Source organism: Xenopus tropicalis, chromosome 3 (assembly GCF_000004195.4).
Source record: "Xenopus tropicalis strain Nigerian chromosome 3, UCB_Xtro_10.0, whole genome shotgun sequence".
Classification (NCBI taxonomy): domain Eukaryota; kingdom Metazoa; phylum Chordata; class Amphibia; order Anura; family Pipidae; genus Xenopus; species Xenopus tropicalis.
This window is the reverse complement of record NC_030679.2, coordinates 58999263-59015942: the sequence shown is the minus strand read 5'-3', so window position 1 is coordinate 59015942 and position 16680 is coordinate 58999263. Positions and strand designations below refer to the sequence as shown.

Sequence of the window (16680 nt, the reverse complement as noted above, 5' to 3'; positions counted from 1 at the left end):
GGTTGCTTGAGATTTTAAACCCTAACAAGCAAACAAGTTTAAATTCCAAACCTGACAACTGCAAAAAAGAAAATGTAAATAATCCAAAAACAAAAAAATTAAAATTCTCCATTAGACTAAATGTACATTTTAATGTAGACTACCCATTTCAAGGGCAGCTATGACATAAAATGTGTTTCCCCCAGCAGAGGTATGGGCTGACAGAGCCCACCCTGCGCATAGGGCAAACAATATTATTTTTCAAAGCACTATGGAGTACTTCTTTCGTATCATGCCATAGTACGCATAATGAGCAAATTTCCTGGCTTACTCACCATGCTTATGCACATCAACTGGTTCTTACATCATAAACATGCCCCAGCATGGCCTCCCGCCCTGGGAACTGCCCAATGGTTGCTGAGGGCAATGCAATCAGAGGGGGGCAATTATTTGTATCCCCCTATCAGCCTGCACCTTTGGTGAAGGAAACAAATTTTATGTGCACTTTAAGGAAGAAATACACAAAAAGGGATTTACAATTTTGTGAACATAACTTTGTAACTTAAAACCAGTTTTTAGAAGGATATTCACTTGCACAGATACTAAATTATTAGTAAAACATGGGACCAGGTAACATGTATTGATTAATCCCCCCTCTCTTTTGTATGTGTGTAGCCCTTTAAAGGGAGTACAGCAGGAGATACTGATTTTTTTTTATGCTCCCAGAAGTCTATTACTTATCTCTGAAGGTTAATGATTGCTGGTTAGGCCTAGATGTTAAGACCTGTAGAGAAGAAAATATTTTGACAGTGCCAGCTCAAAGACAGAGTCACAAAACTATAGATGGCAGTAGATTAATTTAACAGTCACCTTTTTCAGTGAGCGTACAGCTCTCACTCCTACCAGCATAAAATGCACACACTTGCTAGTTAAGGATTAGCATCTTTAAATAAGTACTACACAAGCTTTCATGCCTGCAAGAGGGAGAACCACATGCCGACAGGATAATTTACCCCAGTGATCCCCAACCAGTGGCTCAGGAGCAACATGTTGCTCACCAACCCCTTGGATGTTGCTCCCAGTGGCCTCAAAGCAGGTGCTTATTTTTGAATTTCTGGTCAGGAGGCAAGTTTTGGTTGCAAAAAACTGCCAGTCCTCATAGGGGCTATCAAACAGCCTATTATTGCTGTTATTGGCACCCCCAGGAACCTTTTTCATGCTTGTGTTGCTCCCCAACACTTTTTCCATTTGAATGTGGCTCACGGGTATAAAAGGTTGGGGATCCCTGATTTACCCCATCAAGCACAAAGGAATTGGGCAGCAGAGGCATAATAGGAGGGCAAAAAACTAACAGTGTAGTATGCTTCAAGGGAAAGGAGAATGGGGCGTATACAACAAAAAAGCAGGGTGAAAGATGATTAGGACGTAGAATGGACAAGGAAAGAAAAGGTGAGCAGATCAGAGAAAGGGAAAGAAAAAAGCACAACTAAACAGAAAAGATAGGAAAGAGAAAAGGGCACATCAGAATGGAAGCTTAACCTGAAAGAAAGAGGTACAACAGAAAGAAGGAAGGAAACTGCAATACAATGGTAGAAACGACAGAATGAATGGAAGAGCTAGGATGGGATAGACAAAAATGTTAAAGGAGAAGGAAAGGTATAATCACTGGGGGGTGCCAAAATTCCAAATCAATTACCTGATACCTCAGGCCGGTGCCCGTCTGCAGAAAACTGCCTAATATTTTGGCACACCACAGTGATCATTCCTTTCCTTCTCCTTTAAAGGAGAACTAAAAGTTGGATAGAAAATCTGAACATTAGGTTTTGGGATTCTGTGCCTGCCCATGGCAACCACAGTGCTTTAGCAATGAAGACCTGTGCCTCCAAATATACCCCAGTAGCTCCCCATCTTCTTTTCTGATGATTCAATGCACATGCTCTGTGCTGCTGTCACTTACCTGAGCTTAGAAACCAACTCAAAATATACTGTATATACAGAATAAGAATGTCACAATACATGGCCAATTAGTAATCAATCTAGATTCTCATTCCAGAAACCAGAGCAATTTGCATTTGAATTTAATAATCAGCCCTGTAGCATGAGCTTATACAACATTTTTCACTTGATAATTTGCAACAACCCCTAAGCTTAACTTCCCAACAGCTGCTCAGAGCCCAGTGACCATATCAGTGTCACTGGAACTTTTGACAAAATGCAAGATAGGGAGCTCCTGTGCACAAATTTAAAGGCCTAAATCATTGCTGTTATAAAGATCATTTAGAGTGGTGCAGCAAATTCAGTAAATAGAATATGGAAATTCAAGCCCTATTCCTTCTTAGGGTTTAGTTCTCTTTTAAAGAACAGAAAGGAAGAAAAACAACAGACTCAGAGGCAGAAAACTGGGACAAAGATTCTTATAAATACAGTAGAACATTAGTATATGTAATATTGAAAAACAAAACAAAAGGTAAAAGGGCAACTAATTGTAGCAAATTAATTGGTTGACTGATCATAACCAACGTTCCCTCTAATTTTTTATAGGCTGTGTGCGCAAAAAATATCATCCGTGCGCATTTTAAAGCAAGATTAAATTTTTGTGCGCTACAGAATGTTTGTTGGAGTTCAGTTATGGGCATTTTTGCGCAGGTCTTTCAGTTTGTCTAAATCAAGTTACAAAAATTTAATTTTTGTGCGCGCTATTTTAATGTGTGCGCGGGTTCGGAAAGTCGTGTGCGCGCGCACACGCGCACAGCTTAGAGGGAACAGTGATCATAACGTTTTTTAAAACTCTGGCAAAAGCATCCCACAGAGCTACACACATACGGCTATCTTTTCATTTGTATCAGAAGTTTTAGATTAAAAAACGAATACACCAATATCATTATTATGCACCCCTTGCTTTGCACTTCAATCAGTTGGAAAGAGGTCATCTCCATTTCTCCAAGAACATGACTAAGGGCAGTGTTTGGAAGAAACTAGCAACATAGTAACAATTTTTATAATGAATATGTTATTGCAGAGCTAGAAGCCTTATCTAAAATGTAATTTAGCCTTCCCAATGACTCCATTTAGTGAAAAGGTCATCATTTTGCAATTTTTTTTCAGCAAAGTGTTACAGTTTCACTCATCACTTGTGGTGAGGTAATGCTTTGAATCAATTTTCTACAGGGATCTTTCTGAAATATGTGCCAGTTTGATAGTACTGCATGATATGAGGTTTATGTGCTCATGATCCATTTTTGTAGTAAACAGAGAAGCATATTGTGGTTACTTATTTTCTGTAGTGATTATACAATGTGTCATCAGGGCTGCCATCAGGGAGGGAGAGGGGGTACTGTTGTGCAAAGCCCGGTAAAAATCTTCCTCGGAAGGGGGCCCCGGGCTTGTTGAGAAAGATACGTAAACTGCGTAAGTTAAGCATAAGGTTACGTTAAAACTTACGCAATTTACAGAACTTTCGTAAAAGTTGCCTATAATCCTAAGAAACTGACTTAACTTGCCTAGAAATTTAGGTAACTTACATACAAGCAAAGGACAATGCAGAGAAGGGGCAGACAGTATCAAACTCCACTCACCGCCAGGGGCAGGTAGGTGGGAAGGGGTTAAACTTAGGGCAAACTCCACTGACCCCCAATAAACTGAATGACTAATTAGCACATTAATCAATGATACTCTTTACATAAACTGCTTATTATAGGGTAACACAAGGTGCGTGGCCAAAATTTGGGTATTGCGTACTTGTGTCCATATAACCTGTGGGGGCCCCAGAGTTTCTGATGGCAGCCCTGTATGTCATTATGGCTACTGTATTTTATTTGGAGAATTACACAAAATAGACTAATAGATTTAATATGATCATAGGTGCTGAACTACACATACTACAGTTGCCAATAGTGACAAGTTACATTATTATTTAGCAGCAATATTGTAGGGTTACAATGTGTAAATAGCGCTCTTGTATCGGTGGGCCTAGTCTGACACACTACAAGCCCAGCTGTTGGTTAAGTTACATTTGGCCTTTGCGCCACATTCCCCTCACTCCCTGGCTCTCCCCTGTGTTCAGTATTTTGTATCGCCCGTTACCTATATTTCCCGCTAGGGGGAGCCTAGTTCGATTCCCCGAATGTCGGAATTGCAGGATAGTGTGTTTAGTACCTTACAGCGCCAGCAGGGGGAGCAATTCTCTGTTATACGACAGGCCAAACACGCAGGCATGCGAAATGGCGCTGCGCTGCCGCTATTGTGATATATCCCGTAGTTAACCTTAAATTCGATGAAGTAAGATAAAACGGCTGGAAGAGATGGCGGAGGGAGAGGGCTGCTCGCAGTGGAGGTCAGTGTTACTGGGGGCTACAATACGGAGGGAGGAAGAAGCGACTACTGAACACTGCGGGGGGACAGAGGCCTGGGGGCCCGACCAACAGCCAGGCCACAAACAAACGCGGTGTACTGGTGGGCTCCGAGGCCTGGCGAAGAGAAAGGAAAAGTGCAGCTCTCACCCTCGGCTATAGTGGGACTAGAGCGCACGCTGAATATACGGGCACAGCAGGCGGAAGTAGTTACTTACTCCGGCCTAGTGCAGATTAAGCTGTCCAGGGAAAAGGAAGCGGTAGTTGGGCACCCTATTGGGAAAGAGCTCGGCGTGGTCTGCCGACGTACAGTACTCGGGCTATTTGCTTTTCCTATGGAAGAATTGTAGCCTGTCCGCCTCCCTCCTGTAACTGCTGGCATATCCATCTCCAGCCAAAGCCTACACTTGGTTTCGGGGCGTGTCGTTGTAGCAGCGGGGGTGCACATGGTAGGACTTGTGGGGTCCTACCATGTACCTGCGGGGGTGCTGGAGGCGGTAGGGAGCCGCCATGCGGTCAGTGCAAGGTCGGTTTCGGGCCAGCTGGTTGAGCCGGTGTGCTGATGAGTAAGGGCAGCTGGTGAGTCAGCGCTTGGTGCTGCTGGTCATGCTCAGACATGCACTGACTGCGCGGCGGGTCTAGCCCTGACTTGTCTGCTCGCTCGTATTTATAGGCACTGGCTGCCGAGCGGCGCAGCACTTGAGGTGGGGAGAATCGCTCTCCCCCTGCACCAGCACTTTAGCCTTTCCTGCTACAGGTAACTGGGGCTTTCCCCGCTGCGTTTCTTGACGTGATCAGTTGCTATTGGCTTTTTGCATGACTCCCTGCCTGTCACAGACAGGAAGGTTTAATAGACCGTAGTAATGCAGCTTTTCAGTAAAACCAAATAGGTAGATGCTATTTGTGACAGATTTATGCATATGCTTTTTCAGGAAGACTAAGGAACTCTGTCTAAAGAATATTTATTTGTGTTTCCAGGCAGCCGTGCAATATGAATCTCACATCCACTACAAATTGCTTAGAAAATTCCCACATCATGGCTTCAGATCAAGAAAAACTGGTGAGTTGGAAGCATTTTATAGAAAGAACACCAAATGCTTTCTGATCTGCTCTCTTTGCAGACCCTGTGTGTCAGAGCCCCCTATCTGCCTATTTACTCCCTATACATTTCCTGTATTCCGTTAACCCTTTGGTTGCTGATTAGAAATGCAACTATGCCATCCATGCACCCTTTAAAGCCTGACACTGATAACCAATTTGTATTGTATAAATATATACAGTATCTAGTAGAAATAAGTCCAAAGCAACTGGGCTATTTTTTCGTGAAGATGTTTCAGCACTCTAATGGCTTCTCATGAATGAATGATGAAACATTTTCAAGAAAACTTAGAAAATCCATCTTATTTTGATTGATTCCTACTAGATACTGCATATCATGACCCGGATGAATGAAAATATGCATAGATATGTATAAATATATTTTTGCCCATTTTTTTCACCCTTGCTGTAAAACAACTATCCAGGGAATGAAGGTAACTTGTGAAATTATATATGAACGCTTGCAAGTGGCTCAGAGAATTTTAAAGCAATTATGCAGAACATGTACCTGTAAACGGACATAGTACCCGCACAGTGAATGCAGAGACTGTCTTAGCATCTCCCTGCACCATCCAGCACAGTTGCATTATATTAGAGATACAGAGGGCAGACTATGCAAAAAAAAATCTGATTGGGGTGGCCTTTATTAACCATTGAAACACCCTTATTGCAGCTGTTTTTCATTAAGAAGAGCTTATTTGCTCAAGGTGGCACAATGTGTAACATATCTTTTTTTTTTTATTCTTTTAGGTTAAGCCCACACCACTGTTGTTATCTTTGTTAAAATCTGCAGGTGCCCAAAAAGAAACCTTTACAATGAAAGAGGTGAGGACTTAATAAATACCTTTCACATACATTACATCATTATAAAGATGTGATAAAAGGTTTACATGATGTTACTGTTAAATTTTATAGTTCATTGCATTGTCTTCATACTTACGCTATAGGTTATATACCATCTTGGTCAGTACATAATGGCCAAGCAGTTGTATGACGAGAAGCAGCAGCATATTGTCCACTGTTCCAATGATCCTCTTGGAGAACTATTTGGTGTACAGGAATTTTCTGTAAAAGAGCCAAGGTAATATAAAGCATTTTGACAACTGTACAGTTTAATGTTAATTTCTAGTAGTATGAAAAGGAAATGTTTATATTAGCTGTTAGGGCAGTTTCCATTGGTAAGTTGTTTTTGTTTTGTTTTTTATCCTCAATCCATACATGTAATTGTAAAATGCTTGATTTTTGTAATGCTTGTTTTTTTTTATTTATTTCAGGAGACTATATGCAATGATATCTAGGAATCTGGTTTCAGCAGCTGTAAAAGGTAAGTTATTGAAATGTGTTTTGAGTTGTTATACTGGTAGATAATTTTCCCAGATTCTTGACTTGCCTTTAGCTCAACACACTAAAGTAAACATTAATGCCTCAGGTTAGGATACCTCATGTATCCTTAGTATAGCAGACGTGTGACTTCTATGATTATAGCAGCTTTACTACTGAAACAAACATGAAAAGGGGAACTCAGTAAGGCAACTGCTATTTTAGTTATTTAGCTTATTTTTATAAAAATATCAGTCTTTTTGTAGCAAACACACAACTTTTACCAGTGCAGGGCAAGAGTACATTATAATTTAATTGCTTTAAAACACTCATTTTTTTGGTGTTACTGTTCCTATAAGCAGGGTTTATTTTCTGCCTTAATAGTTAGTAAATGTAGAAGGCATTTCTTATGTTGTGCGCAAAATATTTTTTGCATTTAAACACTTGGGTGTTCTCCATACACCTAACTGTAATTATGAGGATTATTTATGATCATTGTTTACCTTAAGGGCTGTGATAGACAGGGAGATTAGTTGCTGCGTGACTAATCTCTCTTGTCACTGGCGACTAATCTCCCCAAAATGCCACCCCACTGGCTAGATTGTAAATCGCTGGTGGGATGGCATCTTTACCTGATTTTCTTTCTCCTGGTGTAATATTAGATGCTTGTAGACACTATAAGCCATTGGGTTTTACTCAGGTTCTGGTTTGATTGGAGGTCTAGATAATGGGTGAGTTCCTGGAAGGTCATTAGTGTTGCCTGGGTTCACCTTGTTGCAAGGATTTACTGAACATACAAAACAAGATATTTAAGTACATAAAAATAAATGAATAAAGATAAAAGTAATGCCCTTATTAAAAAATTTAAGGAACATTAGGAAATTAACAGTGTTAGGCTTACCTTTGTTTTATGCCTGCTTTCTAAGCCTTCCATTACAGCAACCGTGACAGTCAAGTTAGCCATTAGAACTACTCCCTTGTAACTTTTCTGCTCCTTCTTTGTTATGCCATACACCTGGACATTAACCCAGCAGGCACAAAATATGTGCTTGACTGCCAACCTACAGCCAATGTAAAGGCCCAATGTGTAATATAAACAAAATATATTCTCTTTAATGACTCAACTACAAGTTACTACAGCAGTAACGTCTTAAAATTTTGTAATCTAGAGTCATCTGAAGATGTTTATGGAAATCATGTGTGCAGTTTTCCAGACAAGCAGAAAAGTCAGAAGGTATGAAATTCTTTCTAAATAATTCAAAACTCAAAGCTAACCATTCTCTGAAAGACTTTGGAATAGCATTTTTAAATTAATTTCAACTTATTTTTGTTTGAACAGCTTGTTTTGATAGTGAGAAGTTGTTATTAAGGTGTAAACTGAATCTTAGTTAGTGTTCTTAAACTGAATTTGTGTTCTACTTTACAATTATGTTTCCCTTAAAGGGAAAATATCTTTCCCTGGTATCTTGTAGCCAAAATATGATAACACTACTTTAATTTGCTATGGCACTGGACCTTAACACCTTTCCATAAGCTAATATAGGGCCGGAACTAGGGGTAGGCAGAAGAGACACCTGCCTAGGGCGTAGCTGTGAGGGGGAGCTAGGTAGGTACCTCTATTGCCACCTCTATTCCGGGATCTCTTACCCCACATTTGATTTCCCAGCGCTCCCTCCCTGCACGGCATCTGCGCACCGTGCTCGCCTAGGGCACCCAGTCGAAATGGCCCAGCTCTGAGATAATACACCACATACCTTAAGTACTGGGAAACAAACAGCATTTTGATTGCTACTAATTAAAATGCTACCCACCTGCCCTGGATTGCTTTTCATTCCTTTTGATTTGCACCAGCAATTAGTGATCACAAACTACCATATGGCTCAGGAGTCCAGCTTACTTCCCCCAGTGCTGTCCCTTTATAATTACCTATTAAGAAAAGCAGTGTTTGTAGGTACCATTTTGTGATGTTAATCTTCTCCTGCAAAGTGATTCTAGACACGGCGCAAGTGTAGTTTCATATTGGCTACAACCATACTTGAGGTGTTTCTGCAATTATTTGGAGTGGAAGAATAAGAGATGGCATCTGCTAACCCCTCTGTACCGCAGTATGTCTAGATGGAAACTGCTCTTTTATACCCATTTTAAAAAGTTACATTTTAGTAATGGCTTGAACAGTTTGATTCTAGGATTGCAGATTTTCTCAGTCATTTTTAATTTTGTAATAAAGGTTATCACTTCTTCATGTGCGTGAATGTTTCTAGCAAAATACTTAGATGCTGTTGTTTCTTTATTTTAATTTAGGAATTACTTCAGGAGCTACCTGAGAAAGTAATAGCACCAGCTTATGACTCAAAACCATGCAACTCATCCCAGAGGAAAAGCAACAATGAAACAGGTAGATCCATGGGGTCAGGTCCTGTTTCCTTCTCTTGCATGTGTTTCCTGTATCAAAGAAAAATTCCCCTTAACATACATAGATAATTCTGTATTGTTTTCAGTTTGTGTAGAAGAAATATCTTCAGTTGATCATCCTGCAGAGCAACAAAGAAAGCGACATAAGTCAGACAGTATTTCTTTAACCTTTGATGAAAGCCTTTCGTGGTGGGTGATAAGTGGCTTACGGTGTGATAGAAATAGCAGCGAATCGACAGACACTTCCTCTAACCCAGTAAGTAAGGCTGCTGGTTCAAAAGCAAAAAGAATAAAGCCTTTGCAATATCTCCCCTGATATACATTTGCCAGGGAAGGAAACCCTTTAGAAAAGACTGTTAACTTTAAATCCAGTGCTCTGCAGAACTATTTGCACTTACAAGTGAAGTGCAAGTTTCAAGTTGCAGGCAGTTTCTCTTCAAAAATATTGTCTAGTTGCTGAGGAAGTGCAGAGTATTCTATGCACAGTGCCAACAGTGGGTAGTACTGGCCAGTTGTTGGATGAGCTGTGAAAATGATACTTTGCAATTCAGTCAAATGCTGTGAGCCTCCAAGGTACATCAGGTATGTTGTCTGCTACTTGTGTACCTACAGTGGATATCCCAGCAGATTAATACTGGAACTAGTGTCTCATCCAAAATAGATATATCAGATAGGGCCACGCTGTGCTGTAGTCTTGGACTAAGCTAATGAAAAATGCATGAATTTACTATTTTAGAAAGTGTAAATTGGTTTCTTATGCATGTCTTTTGCTTATTAACATTTACTGACATGTTTACACTGTGTGCCTGCTTGAAACTCTGTAACATCGCAGGAGTAACATTTTGTCCTTTCTATTTATGATCTGTAACAAGCATTATACCTGCTTGGTATTGAAGAAATATAGCCTACAACCTGACCTTGACTTGTTGAGATTTAACACTTTTAGCCCCTCGAGTTCTTAGAACTTAGGTGTGCCATAGCTTGCATCTTTGTGTGTGTGACATTTTATATTTTCTTTTATTCTAGGATCCAGAAAAACACACTGTCGATGACAATTCTGAGCAAGATTCTGATTCAGATCAATTTAGCGTTGAATTTGAAGTAGAATCTGTGTATTCGGATGATTATAGTCCTAGTGGAGATGAACATTGTATTTCAGAGGAGGAGGAGGAGGATGAAATCAATGATGAGGTAGGAACATGTTTCATTGTGTTAGAAAATCATTTTTCACTGCACTATCCCTGCCGAGTCAATATTTACACTGCTTTAGTGCTGTTTAGTGCCAGGGACTGTAAAATCTACTACACTTATATATACATAAAAGTACTAGATTTCTTGTGTCCTTTATGTGATGACTTTTTGTTCTTTCCTTGACAACTGGTGTAGCTCATGGTGTCCCTGAATGTCAATCCTTGCACCTTACCTACTGCATGGAGATGTTTCCCAAACCAACTGTGTTTTACAATGTGGCATTTAAGTCCAATATTTTAGGATGAGGGGTTGACTGGCCAAAATCATACCTACTGCTATATGCAAACTTCGGAGGAAGGGCTGTAATCTGTATTGGCACTAACACCAAAAGACTACAAACATTTTAGCCTTTCTTCCCAGATCAGTGCTGTCCTACTTCTGTGGTGCAGAGGAACGGAATTTCTATAGCATACATAGTGGAGGGCCGCTAATGGAAGCCATTAATGACCTCTCCCCTTTTTTAAGCTGCACCCACTTCAAACCACACCCATGTTATCACAAGAGCTTTTAAGACCATGCCTACATTAATGGTAGTAGTGCAGCAGAAACCCAAATGCTTGGTGCTCACTACGGGGATATCAACCATCATTCATATGTTAAAGAATTATATTATGTAATATTAAGACACACCCTTAAATCCATATGCCTCTTCCTCCCCTATGTATAGCACAGCAACAACATCACATAATTACACACCTTAGGGACCATTTAATGGCTATTTCCAACTGCAAACAAAACCCCTGCCAGGTTCACCTACCACAGGCAGCAAGGGGCAGGCAGAGTATGGCACACACAGGCAGTACTCTGCCTGCCCTATGCTGCCTGTGTGTGCCCTACCCTGTCTGTATGTGCCCTACCCTATCTGCAGGGCCGGATTTCACTTGGCGGCGCCCCGAGTCCGCCCCCGTGAGTGCGCATGCGCAATCGCGCGGCGCCCTCTCCCCCTGAGTGCGCATGCGCAATCAATGCGCATTCGCGCATTTAAACTCCTATACGGAGCAGTGGGGAGAGGTCCCGTCTGCTCCGTATGGGAGACAAATTTAAAAATTCTGTTGCGGCGGGGCAGCATGCCGCCCCTAAACTTGTGCCGCCCTAGGCCCGGGCCTTTGTGGCCTTTCCACAAATCCGGGCCTGCCTATCTGTATGTGCCATACTCTGCCTGCCCTACCCCAACTGTGTGTGCAATACTCTGTCTGCCCTTAGCTGCCTGTGTGTGCCATACACACAGGCATCATAGGTCAGGCCAGGCAGTACATACGCAGTACATACAGTGACACAATGCTGGCACTGATCCTACAGTCTGTCTGAGGTGTAAACAATGCAGTGGTAGAACAATGCAGAGATTAAAAGGTGTGAACAGTACAGGGGATTACATGTTTAACAATGCAGGGGAATTACAGCCTAAATCTGAGGCGTGAACAGTGCAGGGGGCCAGTTAATCTCAGTACTGATACCATTTAATGCTTACACAAAGGTAAGCCATCAAAGCCGCCAGTCAGGTGGGGGGCATGCGGCCCACGGGCTGTCAGTTAGACAGCACTGTCCTAGATGATGCAGAGAACTTATCTTTGCGTATGTTGTTATTTTATTGTACATTTAATTCAAAGGTTTGCCACTAGATGACAGCACAGTTCCAGAAACATCTGTGTATTGTTTGTCCTCTTTGATGCACTAATAATTTCATTTTTGAATATTTCTGCTGTTTTGCATAGCTTTCATTTGATTCTACAGGCAGTTTTTCAGACTTCCATATTATGTAGGAAGCAGATATCCACCACACTCCCTTTACTTGGTAGTGATTGCAAAAATGTATTTAGACAGTACATTTTCTACAAGGGCTTTGGACTCTGTACAGAACCTCAGAATCCTAAAAGTACAAGTTTACCAGTTAGAGCTTCTTCTGGATATATCTCCCAATGCTGGGGTAGGCCTTGACACGCTCTTCCCTTATGTTCCTATTTAGGCTTTATTACCAGGGGAAGGTCTGTTAACTCTGCACAGTGCAACTGGAGGGGAAATATTTTGGGGTTTATGTGTTATGTGTAATTACAGTATATTTGCAGGATGGATAATATTAAAGTGATATTCCAGAGGAGTCTGTGAAGCCCACTACAAGAATGTTTTGTTAGGTCACAGTAAAATTGATATATGGATTAATAAGGCATTATTGAAGAAATCCTGCTTAGATTTAATAAGACTTACGTATTTTTTTTCTTTTAACCACATAGGTATATCAGGTGACTATATACGAGGCTGAAGATAGCGAGACTAACGCTTTTGATGTTGATACTGAGATTTCAGAAGCTGTAAGTGTATATTTATTTATTTCTACTACTCATGAAAAAAACATAAGCCAATTAAATGTATGTATTTCTTTCTTAACTTCATTTATCTAATGTGCATTTTCTGACTTTGAGGCATGGCCCATTCCTTTTGCCTTATTGGACCCTTAAAGAACATGGAAGAAAATGCCATAAATGGATTAACATATAATGTTCATTTAGTTTGCTCATTTCTAGGAAGCATAGTATATTTAGGGCCTTTTCAGGGGCAGATCATAGATTTGTTTAGACAACAGATTAAACATGTAGTTTCTTCACTAGTGGAGAAATGCTTTCTTTCCAAAGGCAAGTATAGCTAATAACAAGCATTTTGCAACAAATCCAGGACCCTACTGTTAATTGGGATTGTGAATTGCCGTTTAGCACACATACCCCAGGAGTGGATTCGATACGTCGTGGTGCTGTCCATTGATCTTATATTTAATATACTGGGTAAATTATTATTATTATATAAAATGTGTTTTGTAAAAAAAAAAAAAAAAAACACATTAAATCATGTAGATTCAGATTATTTGTTGTTAAATTAGTTTGTTGAATTAAAGGGGAAGTATCATATAATATATATATAATGTATGTGTGTGTGTATGTGTATGTATATCTATGTATATATATATATATATATATATATATATATATATATATATATATATAATATATATATATACATACACACATAGATATGTATGTGTTCATTAAATAGCGTATGTTAATGCTATTGCGTTTGTAACCCCCTCACTGTTCCCATTTTATCACAGTGCTGGGCTTGTAGTGCAAGTTGTGTCCATGGTGACTGACAGGGTGGTGGGTGGGGCTGAGCTGTCCATCAAAGAAAGTGACTGACTGATCCTGACAGCTCAATAACCGTCCCACCCCCTGTCAGTTTGAAAAAGATTTCGCCAGAGAAAGATCTCTGCAGCTGCATTGTAACTGAATAAAAATAAAGGTAATGTTTTTCTCCATAATCAGTTTTTATTGTATATGGACAACACTGAGGTTTTTTTTTTTATTAAGAGTAGCTAAAGCTCTAGGCTAGGTTTTCCTGTAGCTCAGGTTTTTATACCATTGAGACCACTGACAACAGCTTTTGGCATAAAGGTTACTGACCCCTGAACCTGTCTCCCTGTGCCTGGCTAATGCCATATGTCCTAGGTGGCTCCCATTTCCCACTTATGCAAGGAGTGCCAGAAATGCATGTTCTACTGACAACCTATAGCAGTTCAGTAGAGGCAATGTATGTGCTGGTCCGTAGACCAGAGGGCTGTCTGAAACAAAGGATTGGCAAGGTTGCAGAGAGAAATATTTGAAGGGCAGTATCTTTGCACCATAGGACTTCTGTAGCATAATGCAACTTTACCTATATAGCATAAGTAATTGCTACATAGGCAAAGTTACATTATGGTGTTAGTTGGCATTTAAATATGAATGTAATGATACTTCCCCTTTTTTACTTATCATTTTATTGTTTATCTTACTTTGCTGTTTTTCATAAACTGATTTTCAGGATTATTGGAAGTGCTCAGAGTGTGAAGAGATAAATCCCCCTCTTCCAAGTCATTGTCATCGATGCTGGGCTCTCCGTAAAGACTGGCTTCCTGAAGAAAGCAAAAAAGAGCTTCACCCATCAAAGAGAAAAAGAATGGAGACAGAGGAAGATGAAGGCTTTGATGTCCCCGATTGTAAGAAAAGTAAACTAACAAGCTCTCAAGACACGAATATTGATAAAAAAGAAGCTGAAAGCATACAGATTTCTGAATCCCAGGAAACTGAGGATTGCTCTCAGCCTTCTACATCTGGCAGCATTGCTTCCTGCAGTCAGGAGGCGACCAAGGAAGATACAAGGGATGAAAGCATGGAGCCTAGTCTCCCACTTACCAGCGTTGAGCCATGTGTCATATGTCAGACTCGCCCCAAGAATGGCTGTATTGTTCATGGGAGAACAGGTCATCTGATGGCATGCTATACTTGTGCAAAAAAGCTCAAGAAGAGGAACAAACCTTGCCCTGTGTGCAGAGAGCCAATCCAGATGATCGTGCTAACATACTTTAGCTAAAACATCCTAACATCCTAAAAGAACTTGTGAAATTTTGAAAATCTTGTACTTAGAATAATTAAAGCACTATATGAAGACTTATTAATAATTTAAGAAAAATGTCTACATGCATATTTATATAATTTTTCACATGGTACCAACTGCATCAAGAATTGAAGGAAAGTGCCATCAGTCCAAAAATACTCTATCAACTTAGTCACCAAGGACCTAATGTAGTGGAGTGTGCACTATTTTCCCATTTACAAAGACTGTAGTTTCCATCTAAATATGGAAGCTGAGGGTATGAGCTGTGTAGTGCAAGTAGATTCTATTCAGAGTTCTAATGAAATGCAATTTGCTTTATTTAGAATTGTTTTCCTCCATATATTTATAAATGCAGATTTTCATTATTTACAGATCTTTAGACACCTTATTTGGCATATGTATTAGCTGACTAGACAGACATTAGGAGTGCTTAACATCAGCTCAGAGCTGCAGCATTCTAGGCTATGTTTTGGGGTAAAATAATTTTGAGGAATTTTAAGGACAGATATGTGTTCCGTCATAACATGAAATGGAAATGTTTTAAGGATTTTCAGTTACAGTGTTCACTCCTGTATAAAAACATACTATATATTTCTTACTTTCTGAAGATTCAGCTATCCCATTATTTTTTATTTGCACTGAAAATTTGGTAGCATTCCTACCACAGAAAACCTCACCCACTTCAATTCATTCCCTATGGGTCACTTAGAAACATATTTATTTACAATTTAATAAATACACTTATGAAAATCCCATAGGAATAAATAAAGTGGGTGATTTATTCTGTGGTGAGCTTCAACTGACTCCCAAGTGGGTACATCCTGACACTACTAGTACAGATGGTTTTCTGCTTGAAATTACACACTGGAGTGTTCTAAGGTCAAAACCAACCTGTAATAGTTTTGTCAGTGTCATTTGGTGCAACAGTGAATTTTCATTTAGCTGAGCCTTTTAATGTATTTTTAATTAAATAAAGCCTTATTCAGAGCATTGTAGAACAGATCTACTATCTCCCAGTGCCATTTGCAAATGGGGCAGTCACTATCTTTGGTAAACACTTTTGTGGAATGCTCTTTGTATGGCCATCTTTAGTTGCATTGATTTCTTTTTTGAGACACATGTTTCCCATTGATACCTGAATAATACAATCATTTGTCCATTGTCATCAGCACATTGTACAATAAGTACTGTAATTGTTTTATATAGAGCAAATGCCTTGTGTCTGAGAGCCACATGTCTGTACTTTCTCTTTGCTTTGCTGTACTAGATATACAAATTAGTAACCTTTTATATTAGATATAATAGTATAAATCTAGTTGCGTCTTTGTCACTTCCCTCACATGAAGTTTAAATACACTGTGTTAGTCAGGCCACTAGTAGCTTTTAAGCCCATATTGTGTAACATAGGGATATGAAATGTCTTGCAGTTGAGTTGTTGCAGAATATCTTGTAGCATTCTTAGGTGGCAGGATAGTGCTGCTGATTACATTCTGCAAAAAATTGCTGCTTTTCTGCAGTGATACAGTGAATACATGCGTATTTAAAGAAAAAGTAACTCTAAAATTTTTTAAGTAAAAAATGTATTCTACCCTGCTCCAATAATTGCCCTATCCTTCCCAGCATTTATTATTTTAAATGCTTTATTAGAAAATACCTTGTAAAACCGTTGCATCCGGTCAATTAAAATACGGCGATCCAGAAGATGCAGAATCCACTATTCGACGATCAACATCTTCTCCTAGCCCGACTCCTTCCTATACAGAAGGAAGGCTAGGATTGATTGTCGCATAGTGGTTTCTGCATCTTCTGGATCGCCGTATTTGAAATGACCGGATACAACAGTTTATTTTCTAAT

The 16680-nt window shown here is 39.8% G+C and overlaps 1 protein-coding gene across 2 annotated transcripts; it reads left to right on the top strand.

The window, feature by feature from the left end:
* The first annotated feature begins 4171 nt into the window (after positions 1 to 4171).
* On the top strand, positions 4172 to 16140 carry mdm2 (MDM2 proto-oncogene). 2 transcript variants are annotated; one of them, NM_001244760.1, is given in 11 exon segments: positions 4172 to 4312; positions 5307 to 5388; positions 6177 to 6251; positions 6374 to 6507; positions 6701 to 6750; positions 7916 to 7980; positions 9048 to 9141; positions 9245 to 9414; positions 10185 to 10349; positions 12638 to 12715; positions 14253 to 16140. In NM_001244760.1, coding segments are annotated over 11 exon segments (1494 nt in total). In that variant the 5' UTR covers positions 4172 to 4280; the 3' UTR covers positions 14802 to 16140.
* Positions 16141 to 16680: the final 540 nt, after the last annotated feature.